Genomic DNA, 20789 nt, shown 5'->3' with positions numbered 1-20789 from the left:
CGGAACACCAACAAACAAAAATGTCACAAAAAGTGAATACATTAATTACTGTAGGTACTTCCTGCCATCTAATAGAAAACCATTTATCATTTGTTCTGTCTGTCACTATGCCTCACTGGCATAAATAGAGGAACAAAGATACATTATTTATTGTAAATATAATTTTTGGAGCAATTAAGTACACAAGTATATACAGTAAATGAACAGGTCATTTAAATAGACACATTCTTCCATCTTGTGATCAGATTGGTGATCGGTTATTGTTTTTTTCAACTCGCTGATCGGTGATCGGCCCCAAAAATCCTGATCGTGTAAAGCCTACTTTTTAAACAGAAGAACATGCTGAGAATTTCATGTGATAATAACATCTTACTAAATTCCCCAAATTACTTTAACAAAATACACTTGCATCCTACGGAAATTGTCAAGTTAAGTCATTTTCATTTATATAGAGCAGCAGAGGTTATCAAGGCACTTTACGTAAGGAGCTGGTCTATAAGCACACTAGAAAACCCCAAGTGAACCCCACATGAGTAAGCGCTGTAAATAATGCAATAATAATCCTTGGGATGGAGCCGCTAAATGAGAATGGCGTGAGACATGACCAGCTAAATGTCAAGGCTAGGGCGTGCTACTTGGTGGAAATGAAGGAAGTAGAGGGACTCGGAGCATATAAACACACACCCCACCTCTGGAATCCATCTGAATGCCGTTCATCGTTCACTATATTTAACCTACATCATCTGCTGCCTGCTGAAAATATAATTTGCTCCGCAGAGCCGTCCAAAGTACATATTTGTGTTTTCAAAAGCTAAATCATGTGGTTCCATGTTTTCAAGGTGCCACCATGTTGGCTTGTTTACAATACTGCTTGAAAAGTGATCGGTTGAAATAATATGACGCACTGTGCCCCAAAAAAAAAAAAAAAAGGCATGATGCTTATCACTCTTGGGAATCAAAATGCAGTTTACAGTACATTTTAAACATTATAAAATTTTGAGATGGCAGAAAATAGCATCAATCCACAATTGAATAGCATGACTAGATGTTTTTTTTTAATTTTATTTTATTTTTTTTCATGTTTAGCATAAGACATCTTAAAATGTTTCTCTGCTTGCACATTGGGGAAAATATGACACCTCCATTTAGAGAAAGTTACTGGAATGTTAAATAAGGACATTATTTGCAAGATTGAGATCATTCATTGACATTAAGATACCATCCATCCATCCATTTTCTGAGCCGCTTCTCCTCACTAGGGTCGCGGGCGTCCTGGAGCCTATCCCAGCTGTCATCGGGCAGGAGGCGGGTTACACCCTGAACTGGTTGCCAGCCAATCGCAGACATTAAGATACATTACTCGAAATATGATCTCTGTATTTAACCCATTACGCGGTGGACAAAGCAAGCACACATCATTAGTTAGTGACACTTGTAGCAGTGGGCTGCTGTCCAGCAACTGGGGTGTGCTTTGCTCAAGGGTACGTCTGCGATGAGAGGGATGCAAGTGTACCCATATCCCTATGTCCATTGATGCAATCAAACAAGGGGCCCTTCAGTTGCAGGAACATTACCAACCATTTTATTTGCCCCATGTGTTGCAAAATTATTGATGCATGTCAAGAGCTCTTTAGCCCACCCACTGTTAGAAGATTTTCTCTCACTGAGAGTGACTTTAAAAATGCAGTGATTTAGTGTCCCAGCCTGCTCATGATACCAGCCTCTCTCCCTGTTGCTGATGGACCATGCGCAGCATTTCCGTATCGGCCCGTGTGGCTCAAGCATGACGGCATGTGCGTGGAAAGTGTTGGGCAGATGGGACGTGTCTGAAATCTCTCACTCGACGTAATGAGATGAGAACGCGTTTCGGCAATCCCGCGGCCCGTCTGATGGCAAGAGACATGGTGCCCACTCATACGGGAATGATCTTGCCCCTCTTCAAAGATAATGAGATGACAATGAATTCAACTATCATTAGATGGAGGCAGGCTTCCGAGGGGGAAAGATGGAGGGAGGAATGTTCTACTGAACTCGTCCGTCGCCTTTGATCAGCCAAGAAACGCAACCGTCATTCTTTGTACGTGGACTCATGAAAGGTCTGCAACCTACTTTATCGTTGTAAGTACAGCCTTAAGTCTGGAAGTGCTTTTTTAGTCCCTGAACCCATTTCAATCGTTGACAAAACAAGAGCATGCATTTTGAATGCCTGGGTGATACTAAAAATCTCTGAATGCAGTCACCCCCCCGCCCCCAAAAAAAATATCAATTTGCCAGCAGACAAAAAGAGAAGAGGCAAACATACAGAATCTTTCCTGACATTGCTCCACTGCTGCACGTCAAAAGTGCTGTGTTAATGGGCTTACTTACGCTAGCATGACAAGAAAATCTTTTTGGAAGTTGACAAGTTGTTGAAGCACTTGTAAAAGGATCTACCTTGTCTTTTGTCCCTGCGATGAAGATGATCCCCTACATGCAGTAAAAAAAAAAATTGACATACTGTATAAATATTTTTTCCTTCTGGAGTGCTCTTTGGAGCTTTTAGATTCGGGGGGAGAAATGTGTCTCTAAAGTTGCACACAAATGCAAAGGTTAAATGGTCAAACAACGATATATAAGCAAACCCGGGGTTATCTTTTATTAAATAATTGTCACATGTCAAATGAAATGTGGCACGATGAGCGAGGGGTTAGCACAGTGCCTCACAGTTTTGAAGTGGGGTGTTCGAATCCATGCTCCGGCTTTACAGAGTGGAGATTGCACGTTCTCCGTGTGCTCACATGGGTTTTCTGCGGATACTCCAGCCTCCTCCCACATTCCAAAAACAAGAAGACTAAATTGTCCGTAGCTGCGAATGTGTGTGAATATCTGTTGGTCTATATATGCCCTGAGATTGGCTGGCGACCAGTCCACCATGTTCCGATGTTGTGAGATAGATAGATAGATAGATAGATAGATAGATAGATAGATAGATAGATAGATAGATAGATAGATAGATAGATAGATAGATAGATAGATAGATAGAAAGTGTTTATGCTGGCTGTTCCGTGGTGGCTAAAACAACAATAGGTTTACATTATTACTAAAGAAGAATGGAACAGGGCAGCATGGAAGACTAGTAGTTAGCATATCTGTTTCACAGCTTTGAGGTTTGGGGTTCGAATCTCGGCTCTGGCTTTTCTATGTGGGGTTTGTACAGTCTCCTCGTGCTTGCGGAGGTTTTCTTCGGGTACTCCAACCTCTGCACAGCATTTATTTTAGATTTTACTGTACCGACATACACAGCTTCTTTTTCAGCATGATGCCTTTTCTTTTTTGTGGGTGGATATTCCACCATATTTTAAGCAAAGCTCCTGAAGCCCAAGGTAACAGGTCAGTGCAAGGCTGTGGGGGTGTGCACTCTATGAGTATGCCAGCAAATAAAAGAGCAAGCGATTGTTACCTTGTCAATCACGCCTTCTGTCTTTGATTGGTTGTTTTCCCTCGGGTGCAGTAGTTTCTTTCAAATCAAATTTTAAGCCCAAGATGGTGCCAAAGAGGGAGGATTCTTTGCATAGATCATTTTACTAATAATATACTACTGCCACGTCATACTGATAGTTTTAATTAACATGACAAAAAGTATTTTTCCTCTCATTTCATTTTTCAGATGCTTACAATTTGCATCTTTTCTCATGCCGCCAATTAGCACCATGAGAATTTTAGAGCATTTTTAAAAATCTTTTTCTTGCACTGTGCGTTCTTTTAGTCATTTTAGTTATCTGTTTTTTTATTTTCTGTACTGTGTTTTGGGCCTTTGATTTAAATGTTTTAATCATGTAAAACACATTGAGTTATAAATAAACTTGCCTTGCTTTGCATTGCCTTTTTTTTTTTTTATCGCAAACACTCCACTTTAACTTATTTTTACTTTTGTATAACAGTAAAAGATGTTACTTAAAACATTGCCTGTACAGTGAACAACAGTTCCAGATTGACTCTGGAACCGATTATTTTAATTCCAGTTTCCTTACTTGAAATTCTTCCAGGTTTAACGGAAAACTCATAGCCAGTTAATTTCCCTTATTAAATATTTAAATAGATAAAACAAGTTAATGTTCATTTCGCAAATATCCCACTATTAAGCAGCTGGCTATGTTTTCACTACATGGATATTGTTTAATTTCTTCCAAGTTAAAAAAAAAAAAAAAAAACTGCTGTATGAATAAAAATCCTTGCAAGACCAAGTATGAATATAAAACAGCTTGCAAATCACGGTGCCTTGTTGCCCATTTGTCACATCACGTTTCATCCCGGCAGCTCACTGTCACACAGAATAAATAAACTGAGAGGCAGAGACAAAAGAGTTATTTAAAAGAAGTCTGGGAAGAGAGATCCAAAATAGAACGATCTGTCTGCTTTTGTCAAGCAATTACACACGATTGTTTAAAAGTCTGTGATACCACCATCCCTTGAAAATCTGACAAATCATCTCTCGAGTCATTTCGCTTGTAGGAAGCGTCTCCTTAATATCTCAGCAAGATGTTCATTTAAAAGAAAAGAGAGGGGACACCTCAGCTTCCAATTTCCTGTCATTTCATCATTTTAATATTTCTGCAGGGTGATTAGCTCAAGTATTCGTCCTTGGCTTTCTTAATGTCACTTGACGGTTGTTTTAATAATTGCGGCGCCGTGATGTGCTTCGTGGACAAGCGTGACGCTCTGTGCGGTGCAACAGCGCCCTCTCTCGGCCAGTTATGATATGATCATGTCACCATGAAGGAGCGTGCTCTATTAATGAGTGATCGTAATGTAATCCTCCACCATTGTAAATGTTGCAGGGCAGAACCCTCGCGGGATAATCCGGTTGAATCCGTGCACCTTTTAATAATCACACTTCATAAATGCATGACGGCAGAGGCGGTGCTTTGCCTTGGGATGGAGTTTGTGTTTGTCTGTGCGTGCGTGCGGTTGTTCGAGACTATGGTGTCGAGATTGTCCCATTCGCAGCCATAATAAATCCATGAATCACACAATTTCTCTATGAGTGTTCCAGTGAAGTGGGCTATAGCAACCCTAGCGCGCTCCGGCACCGCCCCTGCATTAGTGTGTCTTTTAATGGCACATAATGACTAAAATTAAAACATTTAAAAAAAAATAAAAAATACAATCTTTTTTAAATATTTAGTATTTTTTATATACAATATAATAGCACAGTGTGAACAGTTACTGTTGCTCAAATACAATGACTATATTCCCTTCTTTGCTTCTTCTCGATTTTATTATATGTATTCAGTGTTTTACATGATTAATCATGCTCAAAGCGGGTAGTCAATCCACTCAGATTTTACACTCCTCGTCCTCTTGTAGCTACAATGCCTAAAACCCTCTAAACGTCAGCTGGTGTGCGCCACAAATACAGTATGCACATACTGTACCATAATTTATGGTTCTGGAGCTTTATCTATGCTTCTGTGATGTATAGATTGTCATAAATCATTGTTTGCAAATGTCAAGGGAAATCGTGGCTTTCGGCACCTACCCTTTTTGCCCCTTGATGGCCCTCCCCCCTCCTCCCCCCATTTTTTTTTAAACGTCTGTCTGGGGTCTTTCGTCAATAAAATCTAATATAAAAGTGTTGGGGGAAAAACGTATTAAGTTATGATTTGTTAAGGACTTAAAGTTATATACGTTTGAATAAAGATAGAGTTCATGTGAGAGGGGAGGGGCTCTGGCGAGTCTCTCCGCATGGCTGCCTGAGCTGCTCATCCACAAGTAAGATTCACGTTTATCAGGCAGACCAATTTCAACAATCACAGGCGCAGTAACCGAGCAAGAAAACAAGGCAAAACGGAATATTTCCCCTGCTATCACTTACTCATACACAATAACACAACTTTACAGCCACTGAAACTATTACAATCTTTTTTTTTAAATATTATAATACTTATTTCCAAGCTACTCATGAACGCACCATATGCCGTGTCTTACACACAAACAATCATACTAATCAAATGTTGGACGAAAAAGCCAAGTAAGTTGAGTAACTCTTTTACATGTTGTAGTAGACAATGTATAACAAACGAATAGGTCAAGTGAACGTTAGGAGGTATAATGTGGAGTGGAGATGTCTGTGTGACCAGTCCAGACCTTCCAAATCAAAAGTTAGCATTTTGAGACACAATGTGTTATAAAGTCAAATGGCAGCCTTGATGAAAGACTGATATTGTTAGCTACAGTATATTGTATGAGCTTGCTTGCTAGCTATTCAAATGTAATAAACAATGCCACTCACCAATTTGCACATATGTATGGAACATTGTTTGTAAAGTTATTGATCCTTGCCTCATATGTTGATTCCATCCATCCATCCATTTTCCACAGCGCTTATCCTCAGCTATCTTTGTGTGAGAGGTGTGAGAGTACACCTTGAACTGGGCGCCAGCCAATCGCAGGGCACATATAAACAAACAACCACTCATCTTCACACCTACGGGCAATTTTGAGTCTTTTTGTGATGTGGGAGGAAACTGGAATGCACAGAGAAACCCCACGCAGGCACGGGGGAGAACATGCAAACTTGACACAGGTGAGGCCGGATTTGAACCTGGGTCCTCAGAACTGTGAGGCGGATGTGCTAACCAGTCGTCCACCGTCTCACATGTTTGACTCCAAACATGTCAGAAAATAGGCAATAATGTCGATAATGTTTCCAAAAGCAGAAATCCAAGAGTTTCTTGTTTTGCTTAAAAGAAAAAGGTAACTTGTTTGCTTTGACAGAGGAATAAGGAAACCCGGAAGTAGTCCAATTTGACTAAACATTTGACGATTTGAAAAGTGGTTCGATTTCTTGTCACTTTCTTTCCATCTTGTGTCATCATTGGACAGTTGATTATCTGGCCAGTTGTGATTTAACTTCAATGTATTTGAACTCAATAGAAGTGCAATTTTCATGAATGCATTTTCCTTTTATGATAATGGCTTCGTAAATTCAGTCCAGCTCAGGAGTGTCATGATGGTACTGTTGGAATATTTTATTCACTGTCTTGCAGAAGGTGCTTAATTAATGTGTCTAACTTTACACTGTAAAAAAAACAAATCTATATAATTGCAAATTAATTAAGGGCAGAGAAGCAATGCTATGCCGTGAATGGAGAATGTGAGGTGGACCACCTTCTAAAATCAATATCTGAATTGTGTTTCATTCAAAATAAAAACAGTTCTAGAGAATACATCCACTAACATGTACAGAACTCCAGGCATGACATGGGAATTTTATTTTGGCCACAATATAGTTGTGACACGCACAGTGCTCATATATGACCACAAAATGGGTGTAATTTGCGCACCAAATACTAATTGGTGGGTTTGTTATCATTCCGATGAACAACAAAGCAAATGATGCGCACGTCTGCTAGAAACTGCAATTCGTGCTGCCCCTAAGGCAATTGTCTTTTCTTATTCTCTTTTCATGAATAGCCTGCAACGCTATGCTAAGGCGTTTCAAACTCTCGTTCCAATGTGCCCCCCTCTTAACTTTGAGCACCTGCGCCTCCAAAGGTCTCTGCACGCCCCTGCACATTATCAGTCTGTCTGTCTCTGCCCACTGACAAACTCTCTCAGCCTACATTTAAATCATCTTTGAGGATTCACATGTTTCAGCTCACATCCATTATTTTAATCTGGTCCAGTGTGTGTGTAGCAGTGTTTTCACTGGGTTCTTGCAAATAGCCCAATGAGCTGTTTCTCAGAATCTCCTTGGCGGTGTGTAATAATGAATGAGTAAAATTCCTTATCCTTAGTTCTAACACCTTGAATCCAAATTTCAGACTTGAGTGGTGGAAAACATTTTTCTTGTCTGAATGAGTAACTCACTGAACTCACACAAAGACTATATAGCTAGTAAACATTATTAAACCTTTATTATATCCTGCATACGTCACTTGTTTTAGGGAATGGCTGTTGTCTCTTTCATGATGTCAACACACTACATTTTTATAATGTGTGGTAAAAATTCACAGAACAGTCTATGATCATAAAAAAATATATGCTTTTGTGTGAATACGGAGCTACCATTGAGACACAAGGTATTTATGTAGTTATATTCCACGCATATTTCAAATTCAACCTCAACCAATTAACAGAATTCAACACATTGGGTTGTTTGAGCAATGACTTTCCTCAGTCTCAAAGATTAATATTTCTAAAGCATAGATGTCATCATAACACTTAATTAGTCTCCAATTAGATAGGCCTGATACCATCTCTATTTTTCTCACAGCCCCAAGAGGACATATTGGCCTGCAGAGTGATTGTTATAATATGCTGGGATGTATTAATCAACATTACAGTCCTTAATTCATTAAGACATTAAATAGAAAGGGGAAATAATAGACACCAGTTGAGTCATGGCTTGTGACAATGTTTTTAGTTCCGTTTCTGTCGATAGTTTGTGTATTTGATAAGACCGACAAGTTCCTGTATCAAACATTTCCATTTTCTTTTGTTGACACAGAAAAGAGTATTTTGTATGCAAAATCAATTTCCAGCAATCTTGAGGAGGTTGTTTGTGGAGGAGCTTTGAAAACAATTTGAAGGGTAAATAATGAGCGGGGGAAAGGAGATAAGCAGGAGAAGTTGGTCCTCACTCTGTTGTTGAGACACTCATGCTTGGTTTATAAATTGCTGCACTGGGAAGAAAATTGCAGACAATCCTGACATAATAGCTTCTATGTTTCATTTGTTTCCTCAAATCTCTAAACATGGATTTGAACATGATTATATTCGGACGCTAATATGCTGTACAAAGTCATGATTAAAAACATAGAAAGTAACATTCGCTCTAGGAAGCATATTAATATAACAGTTAGAAATTGTTCTCAAGTCATTTAATTCTTATGAGCGGAATATATAAAAAAAACTGTAATTTAAAAAAAACACATTTTTAGCAATCACGCCTTGGATATTGGGTCATAAAATTGGATAATATGTGCTGACGCTCTATGTGACCCTAGAAGGCATGTACAGGAGTTCAGAACACACAGTAAACTCAATATCATTCGCTTTGCGCACATAAAAGAAATCAGAAATAACAACTGCAGTGATCTGAGCACACAGCTTAAAGCAGAATTGTAGCAATGTGAGGTATCAATATGATATATCTTGTGTAATTCACAATTGTGTAAACCTTTATTCAATCCGCAAGACTTCGAAGGACAAGCAAATTACTTTGGTGTTGTGTAACGCTACTGGTTCGATAAGAAACAACATATTTTGATACATTAGCCACCTCAAAACTTGGTTACCTTATTATCTTCTCATTATTCACAGTGAGTTTTTTTTGAGTGGCTGTAAAGGGAAATAAGTAGCCCAAAAATGTACAGGTTGAGATGACAACCATAGGAAAATGTGGATGTATAAATCTGTTGTTCAGATAATGTGACCAAAATGTAGAGTCTCACATAGAGCTTTTTTGTAAAACCCAAATAACAAAGCAATAGATCAACATGTTGGCGCTGATTTGCTACAGCCTGGCCAAGTGTATGAAAACTGTTGATCAGTTGAGAATCTCAAGAATGCACATTCCAGTTTGCGAGCCGGTCCTCCCCAGTGGGCCCACATGTGCGGCAATGACGGGGGAGAGGCTTCAAAAATCTAGAAAGCTGAAAGTATAAAAACAAGTGTGTCTCAGAGGGGGCATCCTCGTTGTTTTGGTGGTCCGCTCTTCTTCATTTGTTTATATCAGGCAGGCGTGGGACAAAAAGCGCTCACGGCAGTTTCACCACCACCACGCAGGCACCTGCCCTGCCGATGTTTAGTGGGACCTCCTGCAGAACGAAAAATAGGTTAACATACAGTTTCTCATTTGAGGATTCCAAATAGTCCCTATGCCTCGGGCGTGATTGAAAAAGGGTTAGAAAAGCATTGTTGGAAAATAAAAGCAAGCAAAAAAAAAAAAAAAGGAAGTTGATTTGTACAGGTATGTAATACACACAGTACATAGGTATGTATTCTACTTATCTTTATAGCCACATAATTGTTTGTGCAGATCTTGGTGTGACTATTGTTAAGGCGGCAATATGGACATGCTTGGTGCAACACAAGTGCAGTACCTTAGTCCAGTCATTGTTCTGCGCATCGTACGACTCAACAGTGTTAAGGTAAGATTGCCCATCATATCCGCCCACAGCATACAGCCTGTCACCCAGCAGGCAAACGCCCACCGCATCCCGAGGAACACTGAGAGAGGACACAGTGGTCCAGGTATCCGTCTTGGGGTCATACCTGAAATCAACATGTGTTTTATTTACTAAGAGAGGTGACAGATTACACTGACCACTACCCCAAAAATACACCCCAATACATTTTAAATCAATCATTATTTGTTTGCATTTTTTAATTTGCTGAATTAAAGCCCACTGTTGATGGTCAAACTCAGCATAATATTACGGTGCCTTAAAATAATGTAATATATACTTTTTGGAATAAACCTCTGCCTCATTTTGGATGATAACTCAGGCTTGCTACGCTGCTGTTAATGTTCGGAATTATGGTGGTACTTAGAGAGCCAAGTATTTTTTGAGGTGGTCCTTGGCGGAAAATGTTTCAGAACCACTGGTCTAATATATTCATTGTTATATCAATAGTATCACATAATGGCATCATATCATGGTAAGAAACTTTTCTGAACTGACCAAAGTTCGACATGTTTGTACAGGACATTGCTTACATTGTTTGTATTTACTATTAAAAAAATAATAATATCAACATGCAAACTTATTGGCCTCAACGAGTAGTATCAGCAAAGTACTTTATTCCACTGAATTCTCGTGAATGAACAGTTATCCATCCATCCATTTTCAATACCGCTTATTCTGTTCAGGGTCGTAGGGTTCTGGAGCCGGCGGACTACACCGCAGCCAGTCACAGCCAGGTTACAGATAGAGACAGACGACCATTCACACTCAAATTGTCTCTGCGTGGGAATTGAACCCACCTGCACCAAAGTCAGGCGAATGTACCACTACACCATCAGTAACTGAAGAGAATTATGCTTAATAATGCTTTATTAATCCCTTTGCCGTCGTTGGCAAACGTAATTCGCTTGTGTCCCCTTAATCACGGAAGCCTTAGCATTCGCTAATGGGCCTTTTCTTTTAGCAAAAAGCAAAACTCTTGGAAGACCAGCTGGCAGACGATGGGCCAAAAAACGGGTCTAATTAGTCAACACTATGATGAGGGAAATTGTCTTTCATGTAATATTGATAGTTGGTTTTATGGGGGATTAAAGTCACAGCATGTGACATGTTGCTGACTGACTCTGATTTCAAATTGCTGGTGCAATAATAATACGAAAAATATTAATTCAAAAATGCCACTCTGCTTGTATTTTATATGTAGTGTTGTGTGTTAGACCACAAATACGCATACATATTTTTATAAATTGGTTAAAGTAAAAAATTACGCAAGCATTTGTTGCATAAAACAGTTATTTAATTACTTTCCCAATTTGTGGAAACCACTCAAGCATTTAATGGGTTATAATTAACGATCAAGATGATTAATGGATGTTCAAAGTGCAAAGTCAGTCCAGCAGAAAATAATGCATACAAATTATTAGTCTGTATTTGTGCACGGCAAATGGATAACCAAATCAACCAATAACAAAAAGACAATTTATAGCTGTTATGTGCTCCGCAACAAAAACTAGACTGATGTTGAAACGTTAACTTCACTTTTTCAACACCTAATTTTCCTAACATTTATTTATTCACGACTTTTATTTATTTATTTTACATATAATATCACATGCATAGATGGTATTAAATACAAGTATAAATATTGTGCAGATTATTTAAGAGGAAGTGAGCATGGAATTACAACTACTGTACCGTGCTGTACTGTACTTTAAGTACGTGCCTATTGAGGCCACCAGGTGGTGCTAGACTCCTTGACATAAATGAATTGATGGAAAACATGATCTCAGGAGCATCATCAGTCTGAAGATACAGATGATCTTATGTTCCAGTGAGAAATTCATCAGTGTCCACACCCATGAGTGAATTCCTCGCACACATTTTGGAAGCAATCCAAAATGTGCTTATGTAACATTTTTTGTGCATGTTCCCCGGAGGAAAATTCTGTGTCCCACCTTTCAACACAATCTGAGAGTCGGGAGCAGTGGTTGGAAGCCGGGGCGTCGTGTCCGCCCACAGCATACAGGAAGTTGTTGTAGGTGGCCACACCCACTCCCCCCCGCCTCTTGGCCATGGGGGCGCACATGCTCCACTTGTTGGTGTGAGGATCGAAGCACTCCATCGACCTCAGACACGAGCTGCCATCCCGGCCACCTACTGCAAACAATCTGGGAAATTGAACAGGACAATGGGTCAACAGTATATCTTCAAAACTGAATTGTATATAAATCAGTGGTGAGCCATCCAGGCTCGCAAGACCTGATTTACTGATTTACATTTACAACCTAAATAATCCAATGTTTGTTCAATTTATAATTTATTCCCAACAGTCTCTAGCGCCATCCATGTGCTGCCATGCCAATCTTATCTCCCCAGGGCCTTCAGAATCAGTTGTACTGGCCCATGCAACTTGAACTGTTAGCAAGGGGAATGTCTCTTTGACCAATCAGATTTCAAATTTGCCTCACAGGGCCAACTGGCTTGCCCAAATTACCATCAGCCTCTTTCTGTCTTCTGACTAGTTGGTCAAAGCAAGCCAAGTTCCACAAGCAAAACATGTCTACTGTATCTGCAAACATGAATACATTTAACAATCAGCATCTCTAGTATGACGTAGTTTATTTTATTTATTTATTTATTTTGTTTCATTGTTAGATATACGGCGGCACGGTGGTCGACTGGTTAGCGCGTCAGCCTCACAGTTCTGAGGACCCGGGATCAATCCCCGGCCCCGCCTGTGTGGAGTTTGCATGTTCTCCCTGTGCCTGCGTGGGTTTTCTCCGGGCACTCCGGTTTCCTCCCACATCCCAAAAACATGCATTAATTGGAGACTCTAAATTGCCCATAGGCATGACTGTGAGTGCGAATGGTTGTTTGCTCCAGCACGCCCGCGACCCTAGAGAGGAGAAGCGGCTCAGAAAATGGATGGATGGATGGATGGATGTTAGATATACAGTAGATTGATTCTGAACTTCTCCAGATGATCTACATGGCACAATTGTTTGTTGTTATGACTTGTGACTTGATAGTGGAGATATTAAGAGGTGGATTAAGTCGAGTAGTCCCCATTAAAAGCCCAAGTGCACGACCCGCCGCTGATATCAAGAGAAAGTGGCAGGAACCATTCACATCAGCTGTCCCAGGGCTGAGAAACAGCATTCGTTGAGTGCGTTTCCTGCCTGAATCATCACGAGTTGCCTTAAGAGTGGGAAACTCACAGTAGACAAGACAGTGGAGGTTTGGGAAACAGGTTCCTTGTTGTCTACTTTGACCTAGATTCAGAAATAACTCACCATTCACTACAACACTGCATTGTAGGTACAGCCAAGCAGCAGCATTCTCGTTCAGATTTCAGCACCAAGATATTTCAAAAAGCCCCTATACTTACTTACTTACTTACTTAGCTTTCAATATAACAATATGCCAATTAATGTATTGTATTGTTTGCATCTTACTGAGATTATTTTGATTATATTTTTGTAAGGACAAAATATTTCATACAACTCTTGAAACCAAGTAACTTTTCAAGCTGGACCAGTAATAATTTATGAGTAGTGCTCCAGTCCACACAGTGTGGTATCGGTTTGGTTGTCTTTTCTTTTTTTTTTTCTATCGGCTGTCAGTTTGTTTTTTCCCCCCCCTCATATTTTCCATCAATTTCGTCCCAAGGCTCGAAACAAAGCAGCAGATGGTCAGGAAGTTTTTACCTATACTGTATATTGCATGAGTCAGCATTCTGCCATGCGCTGGCAGCCGGCGAGGTCGCAAAAGGCCAAGCAACTTACTTCCCGTTGAGCGTAGTGACTCCCATGGTGCTCCGTGGTGTCGACATACTGGCCACATAGTTCCACTGTCGGGCCTGCGGGTCCCAGCGCTCAACTGTGTTCAGATAGCTCCAACCGTCATGACCGCCTACAGCATACATGGGGCCCTCCAGCACAGCAGTACCTGCACACATTGAGCCAAGACAGATGCTGTGGTTAATCAACTGAGAAAGGTGCAGGATAACATGCAAGTACCTCATACTTGCAATTTAGACTTCAATTCTATGGCAAAGGTCAACTACTTAAGGAATGCAAACTTGTTATTTAGTGCATAGATTTATCATTGCTTATACACATTGTGTTTGGTACTTGATTAATGCCAAGTATATATTAAAAGTCACACTAAACCCACAATACATTTCAAATTACATGCAGTTTATATTTTATTTTCTAAGGCTAAAGAAACTCAAACTCATCTCAAACAAATCTCAGCATGGACTATAATAATTATGATATTAATTTTGTAATAGTTACTCGGGGAAGTGCAGAGGCACATTTGTAACATTATTTAAGTCATATAGGAGTGACTGCTATCATCACAGCTATTAATACTAGTACTAAGTTACTATAGCTATTTCTAGTACTCTGTCATTCCATAGGTAACAGTGTTGTAAACTTGAATTACAGTAAATTACTGCAGTGTCGGGCGGCACAGTCGGCGACTGGTTAGCACGCCTGCCTCACTGTTCTCAGGACCCAGGTTCAAATCCGGCCTCGCCTGTGTGGCGTTTGCATGTTCTCCCCGTGTCTGCGTGATTTTTGCTAAAAACATGCGTGGTAGGTTAATCTAAGACTCTAAATTGCCTGTAGGTGTGAATGTGAGAGTGAATGGTTGTTTGTTTATATGTGCCCTGAGAATGGCTGCCAACCCATTCAGGGTGTACCCCGCCTTTCACCCAAAGACAGCTTGGATAGGGTCCAGGATGCCCACAACCCTAGTGAGAATAAGCAGTACAGAAGATGAATGAATGAATAACGCAGTGGCAAATCAACATTTCTATTTGTTGGGCTGCTGATGAATTACACAAGGTAAACAGGAGCATTTAAGCTTGCAGAGAAAGTAGGCCAAGTAACACTTATCTTAACATGCAGCAGAACTGACCGGGATGTCACTTTATCACACACAACCCACAGTCAGGGTTTCATGAAAACAAAGTACAACATAAATGTAATGCGAGAGTTAAAGAAGACACTTTCAACGAACCACGGGTTACATAAACAAACATGATCAATCGTTAATCCTTATCGTTTATGAACATTAAGGATTAACAACTTTATCACGGGAACAGCTCAACATTTTATGGCGCAATGCATGTTGGGAGCCACACGGCGTCACAGTTCTGCTGCATGCCATATGCTCTGTGTGACGTCAACCAAAATCCAATGTTGTATTGGAAACTGTAGTTAATTACTGTAAAATCACGTAGGTATTTTACTGTAAGGTATTTGGTAAATAACTGTAGAATTTACAGGAATGTCTAACAGAGTATCAATACTAATCCCAATAGTGTAGTAATGACAATACTGCAATCACTAGTCATGCCTTTTTAGTATTGTTACTGTGACTACTTTAACTATTCATCCCACTAATAATACTAGAATAATAATGTAATACACCAACTATAACCATTTAGTACGACTACTGCCATTTTTATTGTTTTTACAACTGCTTTTATTACTACTGCAACTATTATTACTACTTTCAGTGTTTTTATTATTAATACTAATACTACTACTTCTAGTTCTACTACTTCTATTAATGTATCCAACTTTATTCTCATACAAAGTGCTTTACATGAATAGAAAAAATAAAAATAAATAAATCCTGCCTGACGCTTGCTCACAATGAAGGAGACACACACACACATACAAGGTAAAAATAATACCGAAAGGACTTGCCACTGCGAATACTGTTGTTCTTATTACGACTACTATTCTCATTATTGTTACTTTTTGTATGATTGTTATTACTATCACAATTAAAGCCACTATGATTACTTATATCAATGCTAGTTTTACTTCTACCACAAACAATACAAATGATTTATTCAATTTATTCGATTACTGCTACTACGACAAATAGAATCATAAAATGTTTTGCAGTAGCAGCACCTCTCTCACCAATGAAGCTTGCTTAGCACATAAAGTCAACCATAAACCAAAAAGGAAGCCAGAACAACACATAAATTGTGAGTTACAACTGAGTAAATCTTTTACAACAGGAAGACAATGAAACAGCCTAGATTTTCTTTTGTCCCAAATCACAAACGAAAGCTTGTTTTACGACAGCACACAACAGATTTCTACATTAGAGTTTAGTGGTGGAGTTGAATTATATTGTGGGAACCATAGGACAGTGTTGCACTTAGAAAAGTCTGAATTAAATCAACACTGTCACTGAGAAACAACTCTCGAGGTGAAGCTTTCTTTTAGTGTGGTTTTGGAAATCAAAATCAATTGTTTTTCTTGTCTTCACCCGTAAAGCTCACAGCAGGCTGTGGGGGCAAAGTGATAAACACATTGTGCAAATATATTTAAGCTCAAAATAAGCACGGCACAATCAGAGCAGGCAGATATTTGGGCTGAAGAAAACATTAAAGACAACCCAGGTGATGTATAAAGTGTGCGATTGCTCGGGCTCGCTGAAACCCTAGACCCCACAGAGCTTTGACAAGATCTTGATGTTCTGTTTCCCACACCTCTTTCAACTCTGAATCAAAACGCTTGTGATATGAGATTTGTTGAGCAGGGAGGATTGAGGAAGAGCAGGGACAGCACTTCCCACCGTGCTTTGATGGGGGAAATGGAAAATATCAAAGGTGTATCTCAAAAGAAATGTGTAATTTCAGGTTCACAGCATGCCAGCTGTTACCACTTGGAGCATGCGCCCTATAAATGTCCTGTATTGATGTAAAACTTTGTTGCCTGGCTGAACAAAAACAAGACATGAAATAAAAGTATGTATTTAGATGAATGTATACCACTGTTTATTGAGAAAATATATTTAAAACAAAATCTCCTTGGACACCACGAACAAAAATGTCACAAAAAGTTGATACAAATAGGTTAAATAGGGATCTACTGCCATCAAGCGGAAGTGCATTTAATTGTTCTGCCTGTCACTGTACATTACTGGCATAGATAGATGAACAAAATACATTATTTGAATAATTTAATTTATTTAAATAAAATATTTTCAGACCATCCAGCCATCCATTATCTCTACCGCTTATCCTCACAAGGGTCACAGGTGTGCTGGAGCCTATCCCAGCTGACTTTGGGTGAGAGGCAGGTTACAGCCTCAACTGGCACATACAGACAAACAATTCACACTCAAATCCACACCTACAGACCAGAATCTTCACTTAACCTACCATGCATGTTTTTGCAATGTAGAAGGAAACCGGAGTACCCGGAGAAAATCCACGCAGGCACGGGGAGAACATGCAAACTCTGCATAGGAAGGCCAAAGCCCAGATTTGAAACCGCTGAACTGTGAGGCGGATGCGCTAACCAGTCGGCGACTCTGCCAATTTTTCGACCAATTAGGTGAAACTGGATAGTTTCCCGTGCCACACCTGATGATCTCTCACAGTAAACTAATGTGCCTCAGCATACTGGTTGGGAATCACTGAGTTTGGTCTTTGATTACCAAATCTGAATCCAGAGAGATGCTACAACAGTAAAGGCAGCATTGGGAGCATTTCACCAAAAATACGAAAGAAGAATGCGACGCAAGACAACTTGCCTTTCATGGCAGCACGACAGTGATGCACGAGCATCTAAAAAGAAAGCATGTTGTGGCTGATTCCATATGTGACAAAGAAGGACAATTATCTTGGTTAGCTATTTGGCTAGTTAGCTGCTAACATTGACGTCAACGTTTGTGAGCCTACTTGCTTACAAACGACTAGCCGAGCTGTGAACGTTGACATTATAGCTTAAGGCTAAAGACAATTTCATTAGCCTTAGCACAGATAGGTTATGTGTTAGATGTAACGTGATAACAGCGATGTCATGTTTGAATAGGAAATGAAGTTATGCTACTATCTTTTAATACTGCGCCGTGCTGAAAGAATATGTTCCTTTTCATTTTTGTGGCTAGTTTATTGAAATGTTCCTACGACATTCGGGTTTGTAGATCTATAAATTGCTTTTAAATTGTACAGACAAGTGAAGCAAAGCCAAAATATTTATTTATTTATTATAGTTTTCTTTAGCACAGCTAGTGCCTTGTTTTTCTCATTTTAATCAGCTATTTGCACTCTGTTCTACATTTAAAAAAAAAATTTTATGCCTGAGAAGCATTTATTTTTGTTGATATTTTGTATACTTGAGCCATCACCTTATCGTGGTGGAGGGGTTTGTGTGTCCCAATGATCCTAGGAGCTAAGTTGTCTGGGGCTTCACACCCCTGGTAGGGTCACCCATGGCAAACAGGTCCTAGGTGAGGGACCAGACAAAGCACAGCTCCAAAGACCCCTATGATTTGAAAAATGATTGGATTACGTTTTCCCTTGCCCGGATGCGGGTCACCGGGGCCCCCCTCTGGAGCCAGGCCTGGAGGTGGGGCTCGAAGGCGAGCGCCTGGTGGCCGGGCCTGCACCCATGGGGCCCGGCCGGGCACAGCCCGAAAGGGTAACGTGGGTCCCCCTTCCCATGGGCTCACCACCTGTGGGAGGGGCCATAGGGGTCGGGTGCAATGCGAGCTGGGTGGTAGCCGAAGGTGGGGACCTTGGCGATCCGATGCCCGGCTACAGAAGCTGACTCTAGGGACGTGGAATGTCACCTCTCTGGCAGGGAAGGAGCCCGAGCTGGTGTGTGAGGTCGAGAAGTTCCGACTAGATAAAGTCGGACTCACCTCCACGCACAGCTTGGGCTCTGGTACCAGTCCTCTCGAGAGGGGTTGGACTCTCTTCCACTCTGGAGTTGCCCACGGTGAGAGGCGCCGAGCAGGTGTGGGTATACTTATTGCTCCCCGGCTCGGCGCCTGTACGTTGGGGTTCACCCCGGTGGACGAGAGGGTAGCCTCCCTCTGCCTTCGGGTGGGGGGACGGGTCCTGACTGTTGTTTGTGCCTATGCACCAAACACCAGTTCAGAGTACCCACCCTTTTTGGAGTCCTTGGAGGGGGTGCTGGAGAGTGCCCCCGCTGGGGACTCCATCGTTCTGCTGGGGGACTCACGTGGGCAATGACAGTGAGACCTGGAAGGGCATGATTGGGAGGAACGGCCCCTCCGATCAGAGCGGTGTTCTGTTATTGGACTTCTGCGCTTGTCACGGATTGTCCATAACGAACACCATGTTCAAGCATAAGGGTGTCCACACGTGCACTTGGCACCAGGACACCCTAGGTCGCAGTTCGATGATCGACTTTGTGGTCGTGTCATCGGAATTGCGGGCGCATGTCTTGGACACTCGGGTAAAGAGAGGGGCGGAGCTGTCAACTGATCACAACCTGGTGGTGAGTTGGCTCCAATGGTGGGGGAAGATGCCGGTCCGACGTGGCAGGCCCAAACGTATTGTGAGGGTCTGCTGGGAACGTCTGGCGGAATCCCCCAGAAGGAGTTTCAACTCCCACCTCCGACAGAACTTTGCTCATGTTCCGGGGGAGGCGGGAAACATCGAGTCCGAGTGGACCATGTTCCGCGCCTCCATTGCTGAGGTGGCTGACCGGAGTTGTGGCCGTAAAGTGGTCGGTGCCTGTCGTGGCAGCAATCCCCGAACCCGTTGGTGGACACCAATGGTGAGGGATGCCGTCAAGCTGAAGAAGGAGTCCTATCGGGCCTTTTTGGCCTGTGGGACTCCTGAGGCAGCTGATGGGTACCGGCTGGCCAAGCGGAATGCAGCTTTGGTGGTGGCTGAAGCAAAAACTCGGGCATGGGAGGAGTTCGGTGAGGCCATGGAGAAAGTCTTCCGGACGGCTTCGAGGAAATTCTGGTCCACCATCCGACGTCTCAGGAGGGGAAAGCAGTGCACCGTCAACACTGTGTATAGAGGGGATGGGGCGCTGCTGACCTCGACTCGGGAAGTTGTGAGCCGGAGGGGAGAATACTTCGAAGACCTCCTCAATTCCACCGACACGCCTTCCCATGAGGGAGCAGAGTCTGGGTTCTCTGAGGCGGGCTCTCCTATCTCTGGGGTTGAGGTCACCGAGGTGGTTAAAAAGCTCCTCGGTGGCAGGGCCCCGGGGGTGGATGAGATTCGCCCAGAGTTCCTAAAGGCTCTGGATGTCTGGTTGACACGCCTCTGCAACATCGCGTGGACATCGGGGACAGTGCCTCTGGATTGGCAGACTGGGGTGGTGGTCCCCCTTTTTAAGAAGGGGGACCGGAGGGTGTGTTCCAACTACAGGGGGATCACACTCCTCAGCCTCCCTGGTAAGGTCTATTCAGGGGTGCTGGAGAGGAGGGTCCGTCGGGAAGTTGAATCTCATTTTCAGGAGGAGCAGTGTGGTTTTCGTCCTGGCCGTTCCACAGTGGACCAGCTCTACACCCTTGGCAGGGTCCTCGAGGGTGCATGGGAGTTCGCCCAACCAGTCTACATGTGTTTTGTGGACTTGGAGAAGGCGTTCGACCGTGTCCCTCGGGTGGTCCTGTGGGGGGTGCTTTGGGAGTATGGGGTACCGAAGCCCCTGATACGGGCTGTTCGGTCCCTGTACGACTGGAGTTGGACTGGTTGGACTGCGCTAAGGCTGCCCTTTGTCACCGATTCTGTTCATAACCTTTATGGACAGAATTTCGAGGCGTAGAGGGGGTCCGGTTTGGTGGCCTCAGTATTGCATCTCTGCTTTT

General features: G+C 41.8%; 1 protein-coding gene across 3 annotated transcripts in view; it reads right to left on the bottom strand.

Moving 5' to 3' along the window:
- Positions 1–7872: 7872 nt before the first annotated feature.
- klhl4 (kelch-like family member 4) overlaps positions 7873–20789 on the bottom strand; it is a 55321-nt gene continuing 42404 nt past the window's right edge. For all 3 annotated transcript variants that reach the window (XM_061787411.1, XM_061787408.1, XM_061787410.1), the window contains exons 8-11: positions 13958–14120; positions 12128–12340; positions 10089–10260; positions 7873–9803 (exon numbers count right to left, since the gene is read on the bottom strand). In XM_061787411.1, coding sequence (XP_061643395.1) covers positions 9744–9803; positions 10089–10260; positions 12128–12340; positions 13958–14120 — 608 coding nt within the window. In that variant the 3' untranslated portion in view covers positions 7873–9743. The remainder of the gene's footprint in view (positions 9804–10088; positions 10261–12127; positions 12341–13957; positions 14121–20789) is intronic.

The sequence above is a fragment of the Phyllopteryx taeniolatus genome, chromosome 10 (genome assembly GCF_024500385.1).
Source record: "Phyllopteryx taeniolatus isolate TA_2022b chromosome 10, UOR_Ptae_1.2, whole genome shotgun sequence".
Lineage (NCBI taxonomy): Eukaryota > Metazoa > Chordata > Actinopteri > Syngnathiformes > Syngnathidae > Phyllopteryx > Phyllopteryx taeniolatus.
Note: the sequence above shows the minus strand (reverse complement) of the source record. Positions and strands in the feature narration are given on the sequence as shown.